The sequence below is a fragment of the Prionailurus viverrinus genome, chromosome B4 (assembly GCF_022837055.1).
Source record: "Prionailurus viverrinus isolate Anna chromosome B4, UM_Priviv_1.0, whole genome shotgun sequence".
NCBI lineage: Eukaryota > Metazoa > Chordata > Mammalia > Carnivora > Felidae > Prionailurus > Prionailurus viverrinus.
Window position 1 is genome coordinate 121,394,105 of NC_062567.1, and position 23,835 is coordinate 121,417,939.

At 41.7% G+C, this 23,835-nt stretch overlaps 1 protein-coding gene and 1 non-coding gene across 2 annotated transcripts in view; both read right to left on the minus strand.

Annotated features, from left to right (window-relative positions):
* The window catches only part of LOC125170673 (putative tetratricopeptide repeat protein 41), a 76,570-nt gene extending 52,972 nt beyond the window's left edge, over positions 1–23,598 (minus strand). The window contains 7 exon segments of the mRNA XM_047867347.1: positions 1,083–1,319; positions 4,941–5,045; positions 5,048–5,104; positions 8,978–9,679; positions 9,682–9,945; positions 20,979–21,118; positions 23,512–23,598. Of these exon segments, the coding sequence (XP_047723303.1) occupies positions 1,083–1,319; positions 4,941–5,045; positions 5,048–5,104; positions 8,978–9,679; positions 9,682–9,754 (1,174 nt within the window). The 5' untranslated portion in view covers positions 9,755–9,945; positions 20,979–21,118; positions 23,512–23,598.
* On the minus strand, positions 16,401–16,485 carry TRNAR-UCG (transfer RNA arginine (anticodon UCG)). Its single transcript has one exon. It is a non-coding gene; the product is annotated as a tRNA-Arg (tRNA).
* Positions 23,599–23,835: the final 237 nt, after the last annotated feature.

Consider the following 23,835-nt stretch of genomic DNA (forward strand, 5'->3'; position numbering starts at 1 on the left):
TTTCCACCCTTTTTCCCCTTCTTCTAGCCAAAGGCAGAGGACTCTGAGGTCCTAGGGGATGACACAGCCTCAAGACGGAAAAGGCCTGTGTCCCCAAATCACCACATGGAGGAAAGCCACTTGTTGCCTAACTAGGAACCCCTTACTGGACTGCTCCATAATCAGAAATAAACTTCATTCGAGAAGCCACTGAAATGGGACTTACTCATCACAGCTGCTAGAGATACTCTAACACAGAGACAGTCCCTGACCACTCAGCCTAACTAGCAACCTGTCACCTTATCACATCACGCTGCATGGCATTTATCATTATATGTTTCCTGTTTATCGGTTATCTGCCTTTCTCAACTGTAACGTGGTATCTATGGGAGCCGTGACCCTATTTGCCTGATGCGTACATCCCCAGAACCCAGAGAAGTGCCTGACACAGATCAGGTGATCAATAAATATTCAGGAATGAGGGAATGAATGAGCAAGTGAGTGAATGAACCTGCTCGATAAATAGTTACTGAATCGAAGAGGAAGAGCAGTAGTTCAGAGGCATGTCCCACCTTGGAAGCCTTGCACTTGTTTCCCTTGATTGGAATGCTAGCCCTGAGATATCTGTGTGGCTCCCTCTTTCAGGTATGTATTCGAATGTCCCTTTTGCAGCAAGGCTTTCCCTGACCACACTTTTCAAGTCCTAACAGTTCACGCGCACACACACACACACACACACACACACACACACACACAGAGCCTCCCTTCTTGCTCTGTTTTCTTCTTCTTCATAGAACTTATCAAACATTGAGTTGGTTAACTCTTCGTCTCCGCCACCCCAAGAACATAAAAAACACCATGAGGGTAAGGAACTGCCCGGAATAGTGCCCTAGCACATAAAGGTACTCAATCCATTTTTGGTGAAAGAAGGAAGTAGGAAAGGAAGGAAATTTAATTCTGTGAGGGGAAGAGGTGGGCAGATTCTGCAGGTGAGACAACACGGGGTTTATGCTGGAACAAGAGGAGAACGGCCACACGAGCAGTAGACAGAATATCTGCCCTCCAACAAAAACTTCCTGAGGTTAAAAGCTTGACTCCATTACCATAGTTTTTGAACTGCAATTCTGTGATGAAGCAATGCATCACGGACATGATGTCACTGCTTTCACAGGTGGTGCCCACAAAATGAGGGATCACCAACATGCTCGGATATTTCTTTTTGAAATAATTCACCCAGTTGGCGATCAGAGTGGACTTCCCACAACCACGTTCTCCAGACAAGAGCAAAATAGACTTGTCAACTGGAAGAGAATTTATTCTGAAAAATAAAGGGGTAAAATGTAGTCAAGAATATTTACAAAGGAAGGGAGGGAGAAAAGATTGTTCTGCATCTCTCTCTAAGAGATAGGAAATTCTAGCTCGTCTCAACTTTAGCCTCAATGGGCTCTAAGTAAGTAATCTGCCCTCTGGGCTTTAGCTCTGCCCTGTGTAAAATTAGGACAGAGGAGAGATGGTAACCATGGAAGGCCCTTCCAGCTACACAGATCCTAGGGTTGTCCAGTAAAAACCTGGGCTTACATCAAGGGCCCAACCTGCCCAAACACCCAGGAGACCCTATCACACCAGCCCACCGTCCTTGTATCTGTGCTGCTTACATCCTCCCAGGGACACAGCCACCATCACCAAACTGATCGTCCACAGAACACCATATCAGGAGACAATACAAAATAGAAGCACTCATATGCCAAGGATCCCCATCGATCCTGACTACCATGACATTGCAAATGACCATGATTGTTAGTAACTCACTAAGAGGTAGTCTGCTCCTCTACCAGGGTGACTTGGCCTATAGAACGGCAGAAAGAAGATTCCTCTGCACTGGCGTGGGCACAAGATAACTCATTGCTTAACTTCTGTAGTGAAGTACATCCAGATATGCAGAGGATTCCCAGGTATCACCGGTGTCACTACATGCAGACTTCAATCCTATTCCTTACATGCCCGTGATTTCATAAATATGTGCCTAGTGATTTTTCACGAAGTTCCAAGGAGGCAGTTACCAGGCTTCTCGTACTCACTGTTGGATAGCTTGTGGCTGGGACAGTACTAATCGCACGCTGCTGAATGAGTGAATGGCATAAAATAAGCCAGCCTGACATTCGGGTTCAGCAGAGCAAGAAGATCAGTGTGAAGAGCCATTAAAATAGAAACCTAAAGCAGGTTAAGATCATTAACTAGAAGTCACTCCCTAAGAATTCCATCACCATTATTATGAGTTAGGAGTCGATGTCTTATTGCTTTAATTATGTCTCCATGAAATGTGAATGGCAGAATCTGATTTTGTGTCCTATTTCCACCCTTGCCCTCTTTAGGTCTATCCTCAGCCAAGCAGCCACAGTGAGCTTGTCAAACTATGTCACATATGTCATTTCTCTGTCCAAAAATGGTAAAAGCTCAAGTCCTTACGATGACCTGTGAGACCAGATAAGACCCTCCCCCTCCCCCCATCCATTACATGTCCACCCTCGTCCCCCACCACCCTCCCTACAGCCCTGACTTCCTTCCAGCCTCTGGCCTCCCTGCCATTCCTCCTGCCTCAGCACCTCTGTGTTTGCTGTTCCCTCTGTCTGGAATGCTTCTCCAATCCATATTTGCATAGCTTGCTCTCTCACCTGTTTCCAGTAGTCAGCCCAATGCCACCTTCTACCAGACGGCCTATTCCCTTTCAAAATTTTATACTTCACTCCGCAGCACGAAAGACATCGAACCTATTACATATTTTCCATATTTATCATGTTTGTTACCTAGCTCCATAATCTAAGCTCCGTGGAGGCAGGGGTTTTTGTCTCTTTGTTCACTGCTGTATCCCGTGTCTAGAACACTCCTTGGCACTTAGCAGGTAAAACCAATGAAGGAAAAATACAAATAGAATACATCCACATAATTAGGCTAGGCTCTGGATAATTTCTTCTCAGTAACAAATGGAAAATGAAAACATTGCAAAGCAATCTGTGGCCATTGCTCTAGATGGTCAGTTACTAAGACAATGCCTGGAAACCTCAAAAGAACGCCCCTTTCCACTACCTACACATATAATTTGGGAACTTACAGTCCAAAGCATTGTTTCCAAATGGCAAAATCCTGTTTCCACACAGCTAATTTCGAAGGGCTTATTTCATTGTTGTTTTTGTTTGGGCACAGTCAGACTTGTCACTGCAGTACAATTTATCAAATTTTTCATCTACTCTGAAACGCTTAAAGTTATAACCTGTGTGAGATACAACTCACGTACCAAAAACTCATCATTGTCCAGTGTATACTTCAGCGGCTTTCACTATATTCACACGGTTGTACGAATATCGCTACTAATTCCAGACCATTTTCAGCCCCCCACAAAGAACCTCCAGACCCTCTAGGGGCCATTTCCCGTTTCCCCTCTTCTTTTATCCTCTGGCTGCCACTAACCTACTTTCTGTCTCTACTGATTTGCCCATTCAAACCTAAGGGGTTTTTTTATTGGAGGAGGGGACAGAGAGAGGGGGACAAAGGATCTGAAGCGGGCTCTGCACTGGCTGACAGACTAGACTGAGAGCAGAGAGCCCGATGCGGGGCTCGAACTCACAAACCCTGAGATCATGACTTGAGCCGAAGTCGCATGCTCAACAGACTGAGCCACCCAGATGCCCCTCAAAGCTAAGATTTTTTAAACACGTGACCTATAGATCCAAACTCCTGTAAGTTTTAAAAGCCTTGACTGAGCTCCATGTCGTATTAACCAAATAACTTGTCTTCCTCTTGGCAGGAGTTCCCGGAACCTCAAAAATGGTGGTAGCTCTACATCTCGGTGAGCTGAAATGGTGGGTGCAGAGACGGGCAGAGGCGGTGGAGGGGGATGGTGGAGACGGAGAGGTGGGGTGAGTGGCCGAGCCATCCCAGCCATTGTGGGTTTATTTCAAACTACAAAACTGACAGAATAAATGCGATCTGTGGTAAGAAGTGGAGGCGGAGGATGGAGAAATAAAACTGTCTCGAGAATCTCCCTATTTCTACTGATAAGACAGAGAGGGACTCTGACTTCACGCCCCAGCCTCCTCATGCCTGTGGGGGGTGAACCCATGCCTCCCGGGTGGGGAAAGATATGGGGGTTTTAATGTGGACGACGCTGGACAAAACAATGAAGGAGTCCACACCAACTGGGTAAGAGAACTCAATTCTGTGCACAAACACAAATAATAATGTGGCCCACAGTAGGCACTTAATAAGTCTTAGCTGAATGGGGCGCCTGGGTGACTCAGTCGGTTAAGCATCTGGCTTCGGCTCAGGTCACGATCTCACAGTTCGTGAGTTCGAGCCCCGTGTCGGGCTCTGTGGTGACAGCTCAGAGCCTGGAGCCTGCTTCGGATTCTGTGTCTCCCCCTCTCTCTGCCCCTCCTGTGCTCATGCTCTGTCTCTCTCTGTCTCAAAAATAAATAAAAACATTTTTAAAAATTTAAAATAAGTCTTAGCTGAAAATCTTCATGGAATAATGAGCTGATGATGTATGTGGAAGCTCTTTGTAAAATACACGAGTCTATACAGATGCATTGTTCATATTTCCTAATCCAATTTCTTCTCCTTAAAGTCTTTCCATCGTTGTCAGAAATTACTTCCAGCAACTTAGATCTATGCGGGGAAAAGGAGGCAAGCTCTACCCTCCAGAGTTAAGAATCTTCTTGAGGAGACTGGAAGAAACTGAAATAGCCAGGAAAACTTTGCAAATGCAAAGTGATATCTAACAAGGAAATTCTAACCCAAGGGTGGCTTTTAGGAGGCCTCTCATGCAGGAAAGGGTGGGCATAGAAAAGGGGAGGTAGGGGAGGACGGCCAAAATTTGAGGGATCATAGTCACTACAGTCAGGCTGTTTTGCTTAAGCCTAAGGAAAAGGCTTGAGATTTCTTGCCATCTTACCTGAGGACAGCATCTAACCCAGAGCCTGCTGCAGCACTGTTACGATCAGATCCCACATCCTGGAAGGCAAATCTTTCCAAGATTTCAAAGGTTCTGTTTGATTCCTTGGAAATAACACTTCTTTACACTTCTCCACGAACTCTTCATGATAGAAACGTTCACAGTTGTGTTTGTAGTCTTTAGGGACAAAAAGATAAGTTTTAATGTCTTAGATTTGTTTCACATTTTCCATTACATGTGGTTATGATAAATGCCCAGGAAGATGTCTCCCCTTCTGCATCTGTATCACCTTCTGTCTATGTTGGTACCATGTTTCACAGCCCATCACATATTCTAGTGAAAGCAAACAATAGGCAAGCAATTTAATCTTCCTAAAGCTATTCATATATGGAATCCTATTAGGATTTCAAGTTATTTCATGACCTCAGAATAACAAGGGCAAAAAAATAAAAAACAAAAACTGTATTTGCAAGGCGCCTGGGTGGCTCAGTCAGTTAAGTGTATGACTCTTGCTTTTCACTCAGGTCACAATCTCATGGTTCGTGAGATAGAGCCCTGAGTTGGGCTCTGCACTGACAGCATGGAGCCTGCTTGGGATTCTCCCTCTCTCTCTGCCTCTCTTTCTCTGCCCCTCCCCTACCTGTGTATGCTCTCTCCCCTCAAAATAAATAAACTTAAAAAAAAAACAAAAACAAAAACTAGACTTGCTACATACATCCCCTCATCTTTTTAGATTGTTAACTAAGCATGAAGTTACCTAATTCAATCTTGTGGCAAACGTTTATATGTCTAACCATGGCAGGGGCTGGGAGAGCAGGGTGTATTTTTAGGACAAGATGCCCTGATCCAATGACAACCATGGGTAGAAGTGTAACTCTGCCATTGGGCAAGCCTGTTAAACTCTCCGGTAAAATAACAGGCAGGGCCAGACACTTGGATCTCTCAGAGATTCCTTCCAGTTTCAATTTACCGTAATTCTAAACTCACAGTTTAATTAAAGTCAAGGTGTTCTGGACTGCCAAAATGCCCTTCTGTCTCTGGAGACATTTAGATCCCCCCAAAGTTTGTTTTTGCTTTTGTTTTAATGGAGGGAGGCTGTTATGCAGGAAAACGAACACCAGGTAGGCTAACGTGGTAGGTTCTGAAGATACTCACCTTACCTTGGACCTCCATACTTAACTGGGCTGCCCTTTGGTTCAGGTTAGAGCCAAACAGACCTGGAAATCCTACAGTCTGGCCAAAGTCAGCTTCAAATTTCAAGATCTTAGACAGAATTGGGAACGATCCCACAGTCTAATGGGTCTCTTGAGGTGAACTTGAACCTCACCCACTAATCTCAAGTATTTCCAAGGACCTCAGAAGTGTTTCTAAGAGTGAAGAGTATGAACCAAATAGCTCTATGTTATCTTGTAATAACCACCAGCTTCCCAAGTGGCCTTTTGCTACCCACCACCCACTCCCATCAGATTTTGGAACTACCTGGGTGATTAAAGGGTATCAAAGATACAAAAGAAAAATAATGTAGCGATTCTTTCTAAAGCCTTTTTTAAAATAATTCATCCATTCTGTAACTTCTAATTCACACATTTAGTCCATATATCATACATTCAAAACTAAAGTCTAAAGCAAGCTAATTTTTCAGTAATGACTAAAATCAAAGGCAAAGGAGAATATTATGGAGACCCGACCTGTCTCTAACCCAAATACACAGACAGGCTTGATTCTTAAACACATTAGTAAATATTAATCTACACAATGCACTTCAGATTGAGATTAGTCACTAATAGTAATATAAAGAATACCACTATTAACCATATTTCAAGCTTTGGCCAAAAGCATAGATCCTTCCAGCACTCGTGTGTGGTTATTCGTTTTTATTAGCTTTATTTGCTCTGTGCCTAATATGCATTAGGCACGGTTTTTAGGTATTTTACACACGTTATTACTCTCAAGGTGGCTAATGTTAACCCATTATACACAAGAAGAGACTAAGGCTTACCAATATTGCCGTTTGCTCAAAGTCACACACAGCTAGGAACTGAAAAATCTGAGATCTGAGAACATGTCTGTCCTTAGACATTCTAAAACTCCAAGCTTGTAGTAAATATTCAGGATAGTTTTTGACACTCAACACGCATTCACCTACTCTAGTTTCAGTAACAGCCCCAGATTATCATTTGGTATCCCATCCTGTCCCAACTCTCCATTCATGTTATTCCAGTGGGTCTGACTCTACCTCCAGCTCCAAGGTGACATATGACCCAGGATTAGCCAATCAGAGCGTCACACTCTCTTGGCACCAGTGATTAAGTCAGATACAAGCATATGGTCTCAGGCTAATCAGGGACAGAAAGACTCAGTGATAGGACTCTGAGCCATTTCTGCCAGACTTGAATTTAGAGCTGACCTTCCTTCCATGGTGGAGGAGCCGAGGAACTGAGGCAGCATCAGACAGCAGAGCCATGCTGAGAAATAATAAAACACCAGGGCTTGGTAACATCATTGGAGCCACTGGTTGAAGCCTGAGCTGAACCAGACCTAATCCTGGGCTTTAAACTTATATAACCTAATAAATCCCTTTTTCGTTAAAGTCAGTTTGAGTCACCCACAACCCAAAGAGTTATGACTGACACAGCATTCTTTTCTAGGACTCCAAAATTATTTGGCTTGTAGGCAGAGTTGATGGGCACAGGTGGGATTTCACCACCCCCTTCCTCCCCACCAACACTGCATTTGAATGACTTTAGGTGAGTCAACTCTGTCCCTTCAGTTTACCACAAATCCACCTGCTCCCTACCATAAGGACTATGGCCTGCCTGGCCCCCCAAAAGCGTTTGGGAATGTACCACCTGCCATCACGTTGCAAGCCCACATTAATTGGGCCTTTGCAACAGTACTTCATGACCTTTTTTGGATCATTGGGTCATTGAACCTTCTGAGAATCTGATCAAAGACACAGGCCATCTCCGTACCTCCACTTCCTGCAAAACACACATATACGTGTAAACATTCTAATTTTTTAAAATATAATTTTAAGGGCAGCACAGATCCCTCCCAAAGTCTGTCTAGGTGAAAGACCTCTGCCATTCTCTAATATTGCTCTTCCCCTCTTATTCTGTATGTGTCCATGAGTCACTACTTTCAAAAATAAATGTAATCACTTCATTTAGAGGCAGAATGGCAAGCTGTGCTTATCAAACTTTAATGGGTATGCAACTTACCTGGTCATCTTATTAAAAGGCAGACTCTTATTCAGTAGACCTGGAATGCATTTCTAACAAGCTCCTAGGTGATGCTCAGTGCCGGTCCATGGATTACTGAGTGGTAAGGTTGAAAGAAAATGAGGGGGGATTTCGGAGTCAAAATGCCCTGGGTTCAAATCCCAGAATGATCCCTCGCTAATGATGTGACATCAGGGAAGTCACTTAACTGCCATGCAGCAGCTTTCATTTGCTCATCTGTAAAACAGGATTTATAGTGCCTACCTTGCAGGGCTAAATCTTGAAGATTAAATGTGAAAACATACAAAAGGCACCCAAAAATTAATAAAAGCTCTCTTCCCTTTAAATAGGGGTTTCTCAGCCTTGACATTATTGACATTTCAGGTTGGAAAACACTTTCTTATGGGGGGCTGTTGTGTCTGCTGTAAGATGTGTGGCAGTTTCCCTGACCTCCACCCATTACGACACCAGGACCATCCCCTGGCTCTGATGCCAGAATGTCTTCAGATTTGGCCCAAATGCCCCGCAGGGAACAACGAGCCCTGATCGAGACGTTCTGCTCCAGATCTACCACATTAACTGCCAAATATTTTAGGTCGTCTCAGAGCTCCTGAACTTCCTCAACAGTCTTCCATGACCCCTCATTTGCTCTTATTTTCCATTTCAAAAATCTCCAAATAGAGAAATGCATGTTACAGGAATATGGTAACGATTTTAAAGGTTTAAGGAATATGTTCAGTCGTTTAAAGGTTCCTCTTACAAAGAAGACATAACAAAACATATTAGCCTTATGTTGATAATAGACTTAGCTCTCTCCGTAGTTACTAACCTATATTTCTGATCATTAAAGTGGCTGGGTAAAGTTGTTCTATCACAACTGACCAGTCCTTGAAAACCAGGTCCCCCAACTCGTGGAGATCTTTATGAAATCGGACACGGAGCCCTTTGCTAATAATCTTGGCCTTAAGCTTTCCAATCCTTAATTTTTCCTCATCAGTCAGCAGAGAGCCCGAGGACAGCCCCTCCTTTTCCTCATCTAAAGTCTTCAGCAGCATGGTTCCAGTCCTAAAGTAAAAATACTGAAATGGAGACTCATTCAGAAATGCTGCTTGGATGTTGGGATTCTCCAGGACCCAAGGATAACCATTTTTTGCAGCAACGTAGAGGTTCTGTTCTACCGTGGATAAACTGAACAAGTCAGTCACTCTGGAGAGCATTAGAGGCACATGGTCAGGGAGGAAGTCCCCGTACATCTGACCCAGCATGCAGATGAAGAAAGGAAAACAGCTGTTCACATAGTCCAGACAGAGCTTCAGATACTGGGAGTGGAGACAAGAATGCTGTCTGAACAGGTTGGAGGGTGAGGGTGGCGGGGCCTTCAACGCTGACCACCTCAGGTCCACGGCTTTGAAATACGTGCCCCAGGAATTGCAGAGTTCCTTAAGCTGAGGAAAGATGCAGTCGGCCAGAAAGTCTCTCTCCTCTTGAAAATCACTCAGAGTCGAGCAGATGTAAGGCTGAATGGGTTTCTGGGCTTTAAAACAAATTGGGCATACCTGTCTACATGTGCCTTCTGGCTCATTTCACTTTGCTCAGGGGATGACATCGTGTTTAAAATGTAACAATTATCCTGGCACAGTTGCCGACCTCCGCTGCTTCTAAGAATTCCTCCTAATTGTGTTTGCTACAAACACTCTGAAAACTTTCCCCCAAAGGGTTTCTTTCTTACTGACATGTGACGATGAGAGGTGCCAACCAATGGACAGATCAGAGTTGAAAATCCGGTTTAAGTTAGGACTGAAAAAGAAAAAAAACAAGAACGTTCATTTTAGGATTAAAGGAAGTTCACATTTCCCCAGTTCTCCCCCAAAGCTTTTGCTGAAGAGCTGAGAGCCCGGAGGTGAGCAGGCCCTGGACACGAGGCCCCACCCACTGCCACTTCTGCCCCCTGTGAATTTGCAGATTATGCAAGGGGACTTCCTGATAGGGTGAAAAGGAAGACAAATGCAGAAAATGAGCCTAATGCATCTAGGAGCAGACTTACTCAAGACCACTGACCAAGACCAGAAGCAAGAATGCAAATAGGTTATGAAGTTGAGGTCATGACAAGAGGAAGAAATCAAAGTGTCACAAGGCCCAACACCAGTAGTGCACCCGGCATCTGAGAGACAAGGCAGTCAGGATCAAAGACCTTGACAGAGTTCTGTGATTTTTTTTTTTTTTTTTTTTATCTTAAGTTGAGCAGGCTCACATGAACTCCAACCACCTACGTGAGCTGGGAATTCAATTCCACTGAGCCAATGATAAAACACACGCCCTCCAACAACGATGTAGATATGCGTGCACGCTGCTGAGAAGCAAAAAGTTAAATAAAAATGACCTCGTTTCATGAGCATTTTCTTAATGCAAACTCATTTCCATATGAAACTTTGCTTTTTGGGTTATGTTTTTTGCCTTCACCTGTGGAAAAACATCATGTGATCATGTATAGGGCAATTTTTCATCAGGATCATCTGACAAGAACAATGCAGTACGTTTTTAAAAAGTGTTAACCCTTTTGCTTTTAATTGTTACAATAGCTCAATAATAGATAATATTGCCACCATACTTTACAGATGAAGAAACGGAAGTTCAAATAGGATAAGCATGTCCAAAGTCACTCGGCTAGTGCGTGGATAGCCAGGATCCAAACACAGGTTAGCCTGACTCCAGAACACATATATTATAGTGCCTCCATATTATAGAGATCATGAAATACCTTAAATCAATGGGTGGGAAATACCTATCCAATAAATGATATTGTAATAACAAGTGGCAATTTGAAAAGAAAAATTAATTTAAGCCATACTCTCACACTACTGTACAAAAAAAAAAAAAAGTTATCCAAAATGACAGAATACGCGTCATAAGTGCTTTATTAACAGACTTCTCTCTTGCCATGTAGGAGGCTAAAATTAAATTGTCAGCCCTTGCAAATATCCACCTTCTCCTAGGTCCGTGCAATCAGAGGTCATTTCTATTTTGGTCTCTACCATGTCCCCAACACCTAGCATAATAATTGGTCCAGAGTGGGTGATAGGTAAATATTTGTCGAATGATAGAATTTAACATAATTTTCAAATTAAAAGAGAACATTATTGAATATTTGTCAAACCGGGAGAGGACTTCTAAAACTTATAAGCTATAGAAGAAATCACCAAAAAAATGGACAGATATAGTTACATTTTGAAAAGACATAAAAGGTAATCAATGGGCTGTAAAAAATATTTTCCACAAATAAATTTATCTTTACTCTAAAAAAAATACTGACATCCTAGTAGACATATAAGCAAAAGACACAAATAGATAAAAAGAAAAACAATGCAAGAATACATATAAACGCATATGCAACCTTGCTAGGATTTTTTTTTTTTTATGTTTAAAGCAATGATACAGATTTTTAAGTATAGGTATATAAACATTGGTGAAACTTTTATCTCACATATAGCTATGGAACTGTAAACTGGTAATTTCAGAAAGCGATTGGAAGGTATATTTAGAAGACAAGTGACAATATATTTCAAAATATATTAAAGCGTTTATAATGTTTGACTCAATGATTCCACTTTCTGGGAATCGCTCCAAGGAACTAATCGAAATAGTGAAAAACTATAGCCATTAAGATGTTCATTATAGGGGCGCCTGGGTGGCTTAGTCGGTTACGCGGCCGACTTCGGCTCAGGTCACGATCTCACGGTCGGTGAGTTCGAGCCCCGTGTCGGGCTCTGGGCTGATGGCTCGGAGCCTGAAGCCTGCTTCCGATTAAAAAAAAAAAAAAAAAAAAAAAAGATTTTCATTATATTGTTTCTGACAGGAAAAATGGTAAAAGAAAGAAAGCAAACTAAATGGTCTTTGCCAAGGGACTAGCTAAGAGGATAAAAGTACGACCATGGATGGCAGGTTGTGCGTCTGTTAAAAAGACAGTTATGGACTTCTGCTTGTAGCCATAATAGAACGAGAGGGACTAGACTTATCTATCTTCTTCAGAAAATTAGAAAACTGACAAAACACATTAAATAGCTTTTTTCAGTTATTAGACTTCAGGCAGTATGGGAGCGTAAAGCCTACGCGAACTAGAGTATATCAGAAAAAGTCCGGGGTACCTGGATGGCTCAAATCTCATGGTTCATGGATTTGAGCCCCCGAGTTGGGCTTTGCACTGACAGTGTGGAGCCTGCTTCAGATTATATCTGTCTCCCTCTCTGCCCCTCCCTCGCTCGCACATAAACTCTCTCTCTCTCAAAAATACACAAAAAAGAAAAAAGAAAAAGTAGACTTCAGAACAAAGAGCATTACTAAGGGGCGCCTGGGTGGCGCAGTCGGTTAAGCGTCCGACTTCAGCCAGGTCACGATCTCGCGGTCCGGGAGTTCGAGCCCCGCGTCGGGCTCTGGGCTGATGGCTCAGAGCCTGGAGCCTGTTTCCGATTCTGTGTCTCCCTCTCTCTCTGCCCCTCCCCCGTTCATGCTCTGTCTCTCTCTGTCCCAAAAATAAATAAACGTTGAAAAAAAAAAATTTAAAAAAAAAAAAAACAAAGAGCATTACTAAGAATAGAGAGTGACGTTACATGATGATAAAGGAGTCCACCAGAAAGACCTAACAATCTTAAGAGTGTATGCACTTAACGACAGAGCTCCAAAATACACAAAGCAAAAACTGGCAGAAAGAAGAAACAGACAAACCCTTAATATAGTCAGAGATTCAACATTCTTCTCTCACTAATCGATAGTTCAAGAAGACAAATAATCTGTAAGGATACAAAAGATCTGAAAAATACCATCAAACAACCTGACATTTTTTTTTAATATTCCACCCAACAACAGCAGAATACTGATTCTTCTCAAGTGCACGTAGAACATGCACCAAGATAGATCATATGCTAGGCCAGGGGTCAGCAAACTACAGACCGGAAGTTAAAGCCCATCTGTTAACCTGTTTTTATAGAGAACATTCTATTGGAACACAGCCATTCCCATTCATATATTATATATTTCATGCTATAACAGCAGAGTTGAGAAGTTGAGCCTGTGAGGAGGTTCTGAGTATAAAGTCTGAAATATTTTCTGTCTGGCCCTCTATTTTTATTTTCTTTTATTATTGTTTATTTATTTTGGGGAGAGAAATAGAGAAAGCAAGCAGGAGAGGCACAGAGAGACAGGGAGACAGAGAATCCGAAGCAGGCTCCACACTGTCAGTGCAAAGCCCAGCATAGGCCTCTAACCCACGAACCGTGAGATCATGACCTGAGCCAAAGTTGGATGCTCAACCGAATGAGCCATGCAGGCACCCCTCTTTCTGGCCCTTTAAACGATGTTTGCCAACCTCCATTCTATGCCATAAACCAAAACTCGACAAATCTGAAAGAACTGAAATCGTATAAAGTACACTCTTTAACCACCATGGAATTGAATTAGAAACTAATAACAGAAAGATACCTAAAAAATTCACAAGTTTTGGGAATTACACATTACATTTCTAATTGTAAACTCATGGGTGGAAGAGAAAGAAGAAAATTAGAGCAGTGATAGAAATCAGTAAGAAGGCATCGCTTGCCTAGTGGAGGGGCAGGGGACGGAAATAACTTGGAAGAGTCACAAGGGAACTCTTTAGGGCAATGGGAATGTTCTAGATCTTAATTATAGTAGTGATTAGGTAGGGGCATTCATCAAAATTCACCAACTGAACATTTAAAATGGGTGCATTTAGTGGTGCCTGGGTGACTCAGTCGGTTGAGCGTCTGACTTCAGTTCAGGTCACGATCTCATGGCTCTTGGTTTTGGCTCAGGTCATGATCTCCTGTTTCGTGAGTATGAGCCCCTCGATGGGCTCTCTGCTGTCAGCGCAGAGCCTGCTTCTCATCCTCTGTCCCCCTCTCTGCCCCACCCCCACTCACGTGTGCGCTCATTCTCTCTCAAAAATAAAAACATTTTTTAAAAATGGGTGCATCTAAATTTTATGTAATTTATACTGAAATAAGTTTAATTCTTACAAAAATCTGAGAACTAGCAAGAGGAAAATATTTATAATGGTTGGGTGAAAAGAAAAGAAAAAAAGCATAGGCCATAATAACAACAGTGTCAACAAAACACAGCTAAGTATGGGAAACAGCACACTACAGAGGTGAACGAAAGCTCTAAGCTCAGAAGACCGATTCCCTGGATTCAAGTTCTTATAGTAAGTTTCTCAATTTCACCATGCTTCAGTGTCCTCATCTGCAAAATAGGAATGACAGGATCCATATCATAAAATACTAGAGAAGATCAAACAAGTTATTAGATGCAAAATGCTAAGAACAGTGTCTGTAACAAATATCCAGTGAATGTGAACTATTATTATCAGAAGAAATGCACATGAGGGAAAAACAGAAAACAAAAATGATATGGTAGCTGTGTTAGAATGGCTAATTATGGCAGATTGCAGCATATCTATTTCTCTAATCAAAATGACTGTACTCTTACCTCTGGGCTGCCATCCAGGGACATGCCATCCAGACGGAGGAAGACCCAGAAACGTCGGGGCCACATGAGCCAGGGGCACGTGAGCCACGGCCACGGCAGCCTCACAGCACCAGAAGCACCCAGGAGGCCAGGGTAATGCTGGTGGCATGCATCACCACGGGACCAACTTTGACAAATATCACCCAGGTTACTTTGGGAAAGTTGGCATGAGGCATCACCACTTAAAGAGCTTCTGCCCAACTGTCAACCTTGACAAACTGTGGACCTTGGGCAGTGAGCAGACATGGGTAAATGCTGCCAAAAAGAAAACAAGACAGGAGCTGCTCCTATCATTGATGTGATGCGATGACGCTACTACAAAGTTTTGGGGAAAGGAAAGCTCCCAAAACATGGTGCCTGCCATCGTGAAGGCACCATGGGGGGAGAGGGAGCGGGGCTGCGGGTAGGTAGCTTGAAGCCACGTGGAGGGAGGTTCATTCAATGCTAACAAGTGCTTTTCAAAAAAAAAAAAAGGCTGTGAATTATAGCTATATTATTTTATAATTAAATTTTTAAATTAAAAAAATCTCTAGAGGCCCCTGGCTGGCTCATTTGGTGGAGCGTGTGACTCTTGGTCTTGAGGTTATGGGTTCAAGCCCCACCTTAGGTGTAAAGATTGCTTAAAAATAAAATCCTAAAATAAAAGAAAATAAAAATAACAATCTCCAGGGGTGCCTGGGTGGTTCAGTCCATTTAGCATTGGACTTGGGGACTTCGGCTTAGGTTATCATCTTGTGGTTCTTGAGTTTGAGCCCTACATCAGGCTCTCTGCTGTCAGCATGGAGCCACTTCACATCCTGTCTCCCTCTCTCTGTCCCTCCTTTGCATGTTGTGTCTCTCTCAAAAATAAATAAACATTAAAATAATAATAATAATAATAATAATAATAATAATCTCCACATCTTGCTCCAGAACTGCTAATAAAGAGCCTTCCCAGTTTTTGCCAAAATAGGGGATTAATGGAGCGGGGAGGGGGAGTAGAGGAGACCTAAATGGAAGGAGTCATTTTTGAGTGGAAAGAAGATATAGAAAAGTAAGATGTGACTTTTAATTTTACTTTAAGGCAATTTAAGTCAAAAAACTTTTAACTAGAAACTTCATTATTACCATAAGTGGAAAACCCTTATCATATGCCACAAATAGATAGTAGCCATAAAAATAAATGCATTAAAAAACAGTGTGAAAAAATTCTAGTTAGATACACTTCTCTTTTTATTGAAAAGGTAGATTAACATGTACTTATTAGAGAGACATTTAAGACAAACTTGTACCAAATTAACTTTCTCTTGGCAGAATCAAAAAGATTGAAGCAGAATTGAAAGGTCCAACATCTACACCAGGAAATGAAAGTTATTTAATATCTGTCCCTGGCCCATCTGACAGCAGCAAGGGGCATCATGGTGGATACACTCCTAGAAGTTGAGCATGAATTTTGGAGTCATATAAACCCTACCTCAAACTGACTCTGTCACTAGGACCTGCACCTGTAAATCTGGAAATGATGACCACACCCATGTGACAGGGTTAAATGAGACTTTGCATAATAAGCACCTGATAAGCTTTTTTTTTTAAATAAAAATTTGTTTTAACACTTCTTTAAAAAAATTTGTTTATGTTTATTTATTCTTGAGACAGACAGAGCACAAGTGGGGGAGGGGCGGAGAGAGAAGGAGACACAGAATCTGAAGCAGGCTCCAGGCTCTGAGCTGCCAGCATAGAGCCTGACGTGGGGCTCGAACCCACAAACTGTAAGATCATGACCTGAGCCGAAGTCAGACGCTCAACCGACTGAGCCACCCAGGCGCCCCTTAGCACTTCTAAAATGGACCTCTCATAATATCCTTACTTAAGATTTCTTAAGCAAGTTATCACTGTTTTATATTTTATAATCTACAAGGTACATACTAAGCCCTCAATGTTTGCTATTCCTATTGTTGTCAAAGTTAATATTACCTTTATAACATGTTTGCCTTCATATTTTGTGATACAGCAGCCTCAACAGTATTACTCCATGGATCACTGCACTTTATAACTAAAAGTTATGAGAATATCTATTAACTGGTCAGAAATTCCTCTGACCTTTTACAGAAATTTCTCTCAATATTTTAAGGCTTAGAAATTTCTATATTCAAATTACCTAACTTTGGTAATTTTACCCTTGACAGCCCCAGAGTTTTTTAAGCTTCTTATGCTTAAAATGTCCATTGGTGGGAATGTAAATTGGTACAACTATTCTAGGGGGCAATTTTTAGTATCAAAATCCTTTTAAAACATGTCATATTTTTTACCAAGCATTCCAATTTTTTTTTTAGAGAGATAGAAAATGCAAGACTCCCCAAGCATTTCCAATTTTAAAAATTCATTTTGCATATAAAGATTTATCTATAAGGATTTTCGTTGCCGCAATATTTATGATGGTTTAAAATTGGTAAAAAACTGAAGGTCTAACAACAATAAATCGAACAATTACAGCACAGTCATGACACGAGACAATGTTAATCCATTAAAAGACACCTTGTAAAAATATTTACATGGGAAACTGTTTACCACATATTGACAAGTGAAAAAGAAAGTTCCAAAAATAGTATTATTGTGTGATCCCCATTTAATTTAAAAATATATGTTAGATTTTGGGGTACCTGAGTGGCTCAGTCAGTTAAGCATATGACTTTTGATTTCACTCAGGTCATGATCTCACAACTGATTCTCTCAAGATTCTCTATCTCTCCCTTTCCCTCTCCCTCTCTCCCCTCCCTTACACATTCTCTCTCTCTCTCTCTCTCTCTCTCTCCTCCTTTCTCAAAAAAATAAATAAAAATACATGTCAAATTTCAACACAGACACCAAGATGCTAGTAGTGATCTATCTCATTAATGCATACAGGTTATTTCAATTTTCTTCCTTGACCTTTCTTTTAATTTTCAATCTTTTTTATAATGCACATTCATGGCTGTTGAAATCTTAACACAATAAAATTTCCTTTTTTAAAAAAGGCCCTCAAACTCTTCCCAGTAGTCAAGAGGCGGCTAGAACAATGTAAGAAATGTTTAAAGGGCGCCTGAGTGGCTCAGTCGGTTAAGCATCCAAGTTCAGCTCAGGTCATGATCTCAGGGCTTGTGGACTAGAGCCCCGGGTTGGGCTCTGTGCTGACGGCTCAGAATCTGGAGCCTGCTTCAGATTCTGTGTCTCCCTCTCTCTCTGCTCCTCCCCCCTCCACCGCCTCTCAAAAATAAATAAACATTAAAAATTTTTTTAAAAATAAATGTTTAAAATATGAGTTCTACTTTGTTCTGCCAATACTGAACTCTGGGACTTCATCTAAGTTCTCAGAACCACAAATTTCCTAAGCTTTTTTTTTTTTTTAATTTTTAAAGGGGATGTGCAGGGGGGAGGTTTGATATGGGAGCATAAATTGGTATAACCTTTTCTCAGAGGAATTAGTAAATACTCATAGAATTTTGAATGTATATACACTTTGATCTAACTATTCCAAACTATGTATTTATTCTCCAGACAAACACACACGAACACAAAACCTTGAGCATGTTAAAGCATTCTCTGCAGCACTAATCGTGATAGCAACAAAAGCTGGAAACAATACCAATTCCTATCAAACAGGACAGCAGATTGGGGCACCTGGGTGGCTCAGTCGGTAAAGCGGCCGACTTCAGCTCAGGTCATGATCTTGCGGTGAGTTCGAGCCCCGCGTCGGGCTCTGTGCTGACAGCTCAGAGCCTGGAGCCTGTTTCAGATTCTGTGTCTCCCTCTCTCTCTGACCCTCCCCTGTTCATGCTTTGTCTCTCTCTGTCTCAAAAATAAATAAATGTTTAAAAAAAATTTAAAAGAAAACGAAAAAAAAAAACAGGACAGCAGATTTAAAAAGGAATGATATCTGAGATGTATTAAATAGAATAAGCTAATGTGTATTGTTCCCTTTGTTTTTTAAAAAATCAAAAATTTCATCTTTAATTTAACCACACACGTACTTTTGCACAAATACACACAAATTTTTGGCAGGATGCATAAGGAACCTCTTTCAGTAATGACTTCTAGAGAATGGGAATGAGGAGGTGGGAAGAATCTAGAACTTTTACCTTTGACCTTATACTTTTCTGTACCAGCTGGGCATTTTTTTACACCATGAGAATATAATAGTTTTATCATTTAAAACCGAAAGGGAGGGGCGCCTGGGTGGCGCAGTCGGTTAAGCGTCCGGCTTCAGCCAGGTCACGATCTCGCGGTCCGTGAGTTCGAGCCCCGCGTCAGGCTCTGGGCTGATGGCTCAGAGCCTGGATCCTGTTTCCAATTCTGTGTCTCCCTCTCTCTCTGCCCCTCCCCCGTTCATGCTCTGTCTCTCTCTGTCCCAAAAATAAATAAACGTTGAAAAAAAAATTAAAAAAAAAAAAAAAAACCGAAAGGGAGGGGCGCCTGGGTGGCTCAGTCGTTTGAGTGTCCGACTTCGGCTCAGGTCATGACCTCACAGTCTGTGAGTTCAAGCCCCGCCTCGGGCTCTGTGCTGATGGCTCAGAGCCTGGAGCCTGCTTCCGATTCTGTGTCTCCCTCTCTCTCTGCCCCTTCCCTGCTCATGCTCTGTCTCTGTCTCAAAAATAAATAAAAACATTAAGAAAAAAAATTTTTTTAAATAAATAAAACTGAAAGGGAGAGTTGTAGAATAACATGATTTCCAAGATTCCTTCCAGCTCTAAAACTTTATTTAGTCCTAACGTAAATTATCAACATGTATGATTGGATCATGCAAAATATCAACTTACCACAAATTAAAATTTAACAAATATTATTTGAAATTCAATTCCCCTTATTTTCTGCTAGTGTCCAAAGTCAATAAAAGACATTGGGTGAATATTTTTTAACTGACCTATTTTTATTAAGCAAACTCTAGGGAGATGTTTGTTTTTAATTAATAGAAAAGGGGCACCTGGGTAGCTCAGTCAGTTGAGATCTGACTCTTGATTTCGGCTCAGGTCATGATCCCAGGGTCATGGGATTGAGCCTGTGTTGGGCTCTGTGCAGAGCATGGAACCTGCTTAAGATCCTCTCTCTCTCTCTCTCTCTCTCTCTCTCTCTCTCTCTCTCTGTCCTTCTGCCCTTCTCCCATTCATATTTTCTCTCTCAAAAAAAAAAAAAAGAAAGAAAATATGAACTACAAGATTATGGGTGAATTTAATTTAAAACAGGTTTAGGGGTGCCTGGGTGGCTCAGTCGGTTAAGTGTCCAACTTCAGCTCAGGTCATGATCTCACAGTCCATAAGTTCAAGCCCTGCATTGGTCTCTGTGCTGACAGCTCAGACCCTGGAGCCTGCTTTGGATTCCGTATCTCCCTCTCTCTCTCTCTGCCACTACCCTGCTCTGTCACTGTCTCTCTCTCAAAAATAAATAAACATTAAAAAAAAAAAAACAACTTTAAACTTGGAGTTCCTGGCTGACTCAATGGGTAGAGCCTGTGGCTCTTGATCTCAGGGTTGTGAGTTCAAGCCTCATGTTGGGCATGGGTTCAAGCCTCATGTTAAAAACAAACAAAAAAATAGATTTAAACTTTCTAACTGCATAAATAAAAGTTACAGCACCCAGAGATTTTATCAGCAAATGCAGGTAACCATTTTACAAATCCAAAGTCAATTCTCAAGCAAGATATTTGGTGTCAGTTTGGGCAGGGTATAGGGAAAAGATCACAAATAATCCAAAATCACAGTTAAAACTGGTCAAAAAGAAGATATAATGTAAACTACAGTTGCAATTACATTATATATTTAGAAACACATTTATTGTTCTATAGCCAAAATAATGCAAGTTCTACAGCTTGGAAACATTAAACATTACATAAATTGCTTGATGAAAAACCACCAAAAAGTTAACATAAGAAGATAATTATGGCTATTCTTTTTAATGTTAGTTTATTTTTGAGAGAGAGAGAGAATCATAGTGTGAATGGGGGAGGCACAGAGAGAGGGAGACACAGAATCCAAAGCAGGCTTCAGGCTCCGAGCTGTCAACACAGAGCCCAACATGGGGCTTGAACTCAAGAAACATGAGATCATGACCTGAGCCAAAGTTGGATGCCGAACCAAGCAAGTCACCCAGGCGCCCCTAATAATGGCTGCTTATTGTCTTACCTAAAATCTTTTTTTTTTTTTTACACATTAAAATAGGACCAAGGAATTCTCTATCTGCTAGGTAGAGCCACATCTACTTTTTTTTTTTTTTTTTGAGCCACATCTACTTTTACAATTTACTATGATGGACACTAGAGAAGCTGGATCAGACACTTGAGAACTTACTTAAAGGCATCAGATGGCTACCCAGGCAACCAGGATTTGAGGAGACGACTCCAGAAAGAAAGGAAGTGTTGAGAAGTGAGCCCCACATTCTCTCTTGCTTTTCCCCTCCAAGTACTTGCTGATTCCTATGCCACAGGAACCTGCATTCTTGGAGGAAAGCACAGTATTAATTTGCCGCACTTGACAGGGCCACTGCTAGAAATACAAAAATTGGAATTCAGGAACGACTGAGGAGGCGGCCTGGGAAACACCATAGGCTTTGCATTGTATTTTCTGGATGCTCAAGCCAAGGTTTCCCACATCCCTGGCGTGCGCTCACAGGTGCTCTCATTTTCTTCTAAGCTGGGATATGTTTTATGTAGTGTGAGATAGGAGCCCACTTCACTTTGCTAGAGATGGGTAACCAGTCAAGGCCAGCATCATTTATGAAGTAAACTAGCCATTCCCCTCTAAACAGAAAAATTGCTTTTGTCACGTATTAAATTGAGGCGATCTATTTCTGGATTCTCTCTGTTGTTACACTGATCTGTTTGTATATTCAAACATGCAGTAGACATTCATCAGTCCTTTTGACGGTTCATCATCTGAACCCGTTCCTGTATTTGGGGGAATCTCCATCTTAAGATTCTTATTCCCACCTTATGAGCCCAACCCTCACAAAAAAAGCTGAAAATGCCAGATAAACCCTTTCTCAGCTTCCCTTGCAGCTAAGATGCGGTAGCAGCTAGCTTCTAAAATGGCCCCAGTGATGTCTGACTCCTGGCATTTACATCTTTGGGTAATCCCCTCTCACTGAATAGGGTTATTGCAGAAGTGATGGTGTGATTTCTGAGGTTGGTAAGGACTTATTATGGCTACTCCCCGGCTTTTCACTCACTCTGGAGAAACCTGCCATGCAATGAGCACACTCAAACAGCCCTACGAAGGTCCATGAGGTGAAGATCTGAGATCTCCCACCAAGAGCTATATGAGTGAGCCATCACAGAAGCAAACCCCGCAGCCTGTCAAACCTTAGATGACAGCATCACACACTGACATACTGACGCAGCCTCATGAGACCGTGAACCAGAACCACCCAGTTCAGCGCCCCTGGATTCCTGACCTACAGATACGATGAGACAATGAACGTTTACTGTTTTAAGCTGTATAGTTTGGGGATAATTTATTACATGGCAATAGATAATACTTAGGGTCTGGCACCTGACCCAAGTTCTCTATTTGTTTTATATTCTTCAGTAACATCTTCTAGGTTTTTTTCACGTTGGAGCTCTTTCTTGTCAAATTACTCCTAAATATTTGATGGGTTTTGCCTCTAATATACATGAAGTCTTTTAAATTTCCATTTCTTTTTTTTTCCTTTTTTTAAAAAAATGTTTTTCTTTATTTTGAGAGAGAGAGTGCAAGCGAGGGGCAGAGAGAAAGGGAGAGAGAGAATCCCAAGCAGGCTCCATGCTGTCAGCGTACAGCCCAATGCAGGGCTCAAACTCACAAACCATGAAATCATGACCTGAGCTGAAACCAAGAGTTGGACGCTTAACCAACTGAGCCATCCAGGCGCCCCTTAAATTTCCATTTCTATGTGTTTTTTTGCAAGATTAGAGCAAGTCTATTTGTGTTTATATATTTATCTCATAGTCAATAATTTACCAAACATTGTGTGTGTGTGTGTGTGTGTGTGTGTATATACACACATATATATATATATATAATTTTTTTTTCTCCCTAACTAGAATCTCTTGGGTTTCCAGGGTATACAGTCATTTCAACAGTAAGAAGCGATTCCAAAATAAAAGACTTCAACTTCCTTAAGGTTGATGCCAATTACTTCATGTTCTTGTCTTAGACCCTCCTAAAGAGTGTGGAACAATTCTGACAATAAAAGGCATGTCTGTCTGGTTCCTGATTCCTACTGAAACGGGTTATAGTGTTTTGCTGTTTAGAATGATATTTGCTATAGGGCCACTTGGGTGGCTTCGTCAGTTAAGCATCTGACTTCGGCTCAGGTCATGATCTAGCAGTTTGTGAGTTCGAGCCCTGCATCGGACTCTGTGCTGACAGTTCAGAGCCTGGAACCTGCTTTGGATTCTGTGCCTCCCTTTCTCTCTCCCCTTCCCCTGCTCACACTCTGTCTCTCAAAAATAAATAAACATTTTTTAAAATTTAGAATGATAGTTGCTATGATTTTTTTATCAAGGTATAATTTACACACAAAATCCACTTTTTTAAGTGTAGAGGTTTTTTTTAATCCACTAACCACCTCCAAAATCAAGATCAAAAGCACTTCCATCACTCCAAAAAGTCCCCTCATACTCTTCTGCAGTCATTCTCTTATATCTTTGCTTCAGTTTAAATAAGATACATGTACTTATGCAAGTCCACCATTAATATTTGTTCAAGCTCTGCACAGAGACCATATCTACATTGTTCACCCGTATACTGCCGGCACCTTGCATGACACCGGGCACGTATCAGATCAACACTTCCTGAATGAATGGATGAATGACCCAACCAACAGATTCACCATGATGCTCACCCTCATTCCTTCACGCTCCCTGATTGCAACTGCTTTCCTGCCGTCACCTCCCTGGTCTGCATTCTCCCTGACTCCTCACTGTGGGACTACACCTGTCACCAGGTGAGCTGTCCAATGCCCCTGAGGGCACCCCTTTGCCTATATGGTTTTCTCTTCCAAGAAGCAGCTTACCAACAGCAACAACAACAAAGGCAGCTTTTTCCCGTAGTGTCCATGGACATACGGTGTCAAAGGGAAAAACTAAAACTAGAAAGCAAAAGAATCCGATCCAAAGCTAGGGAGTTTAATAACAGCCTGGGGTATAAGTTCTGGAGGAACTAGACC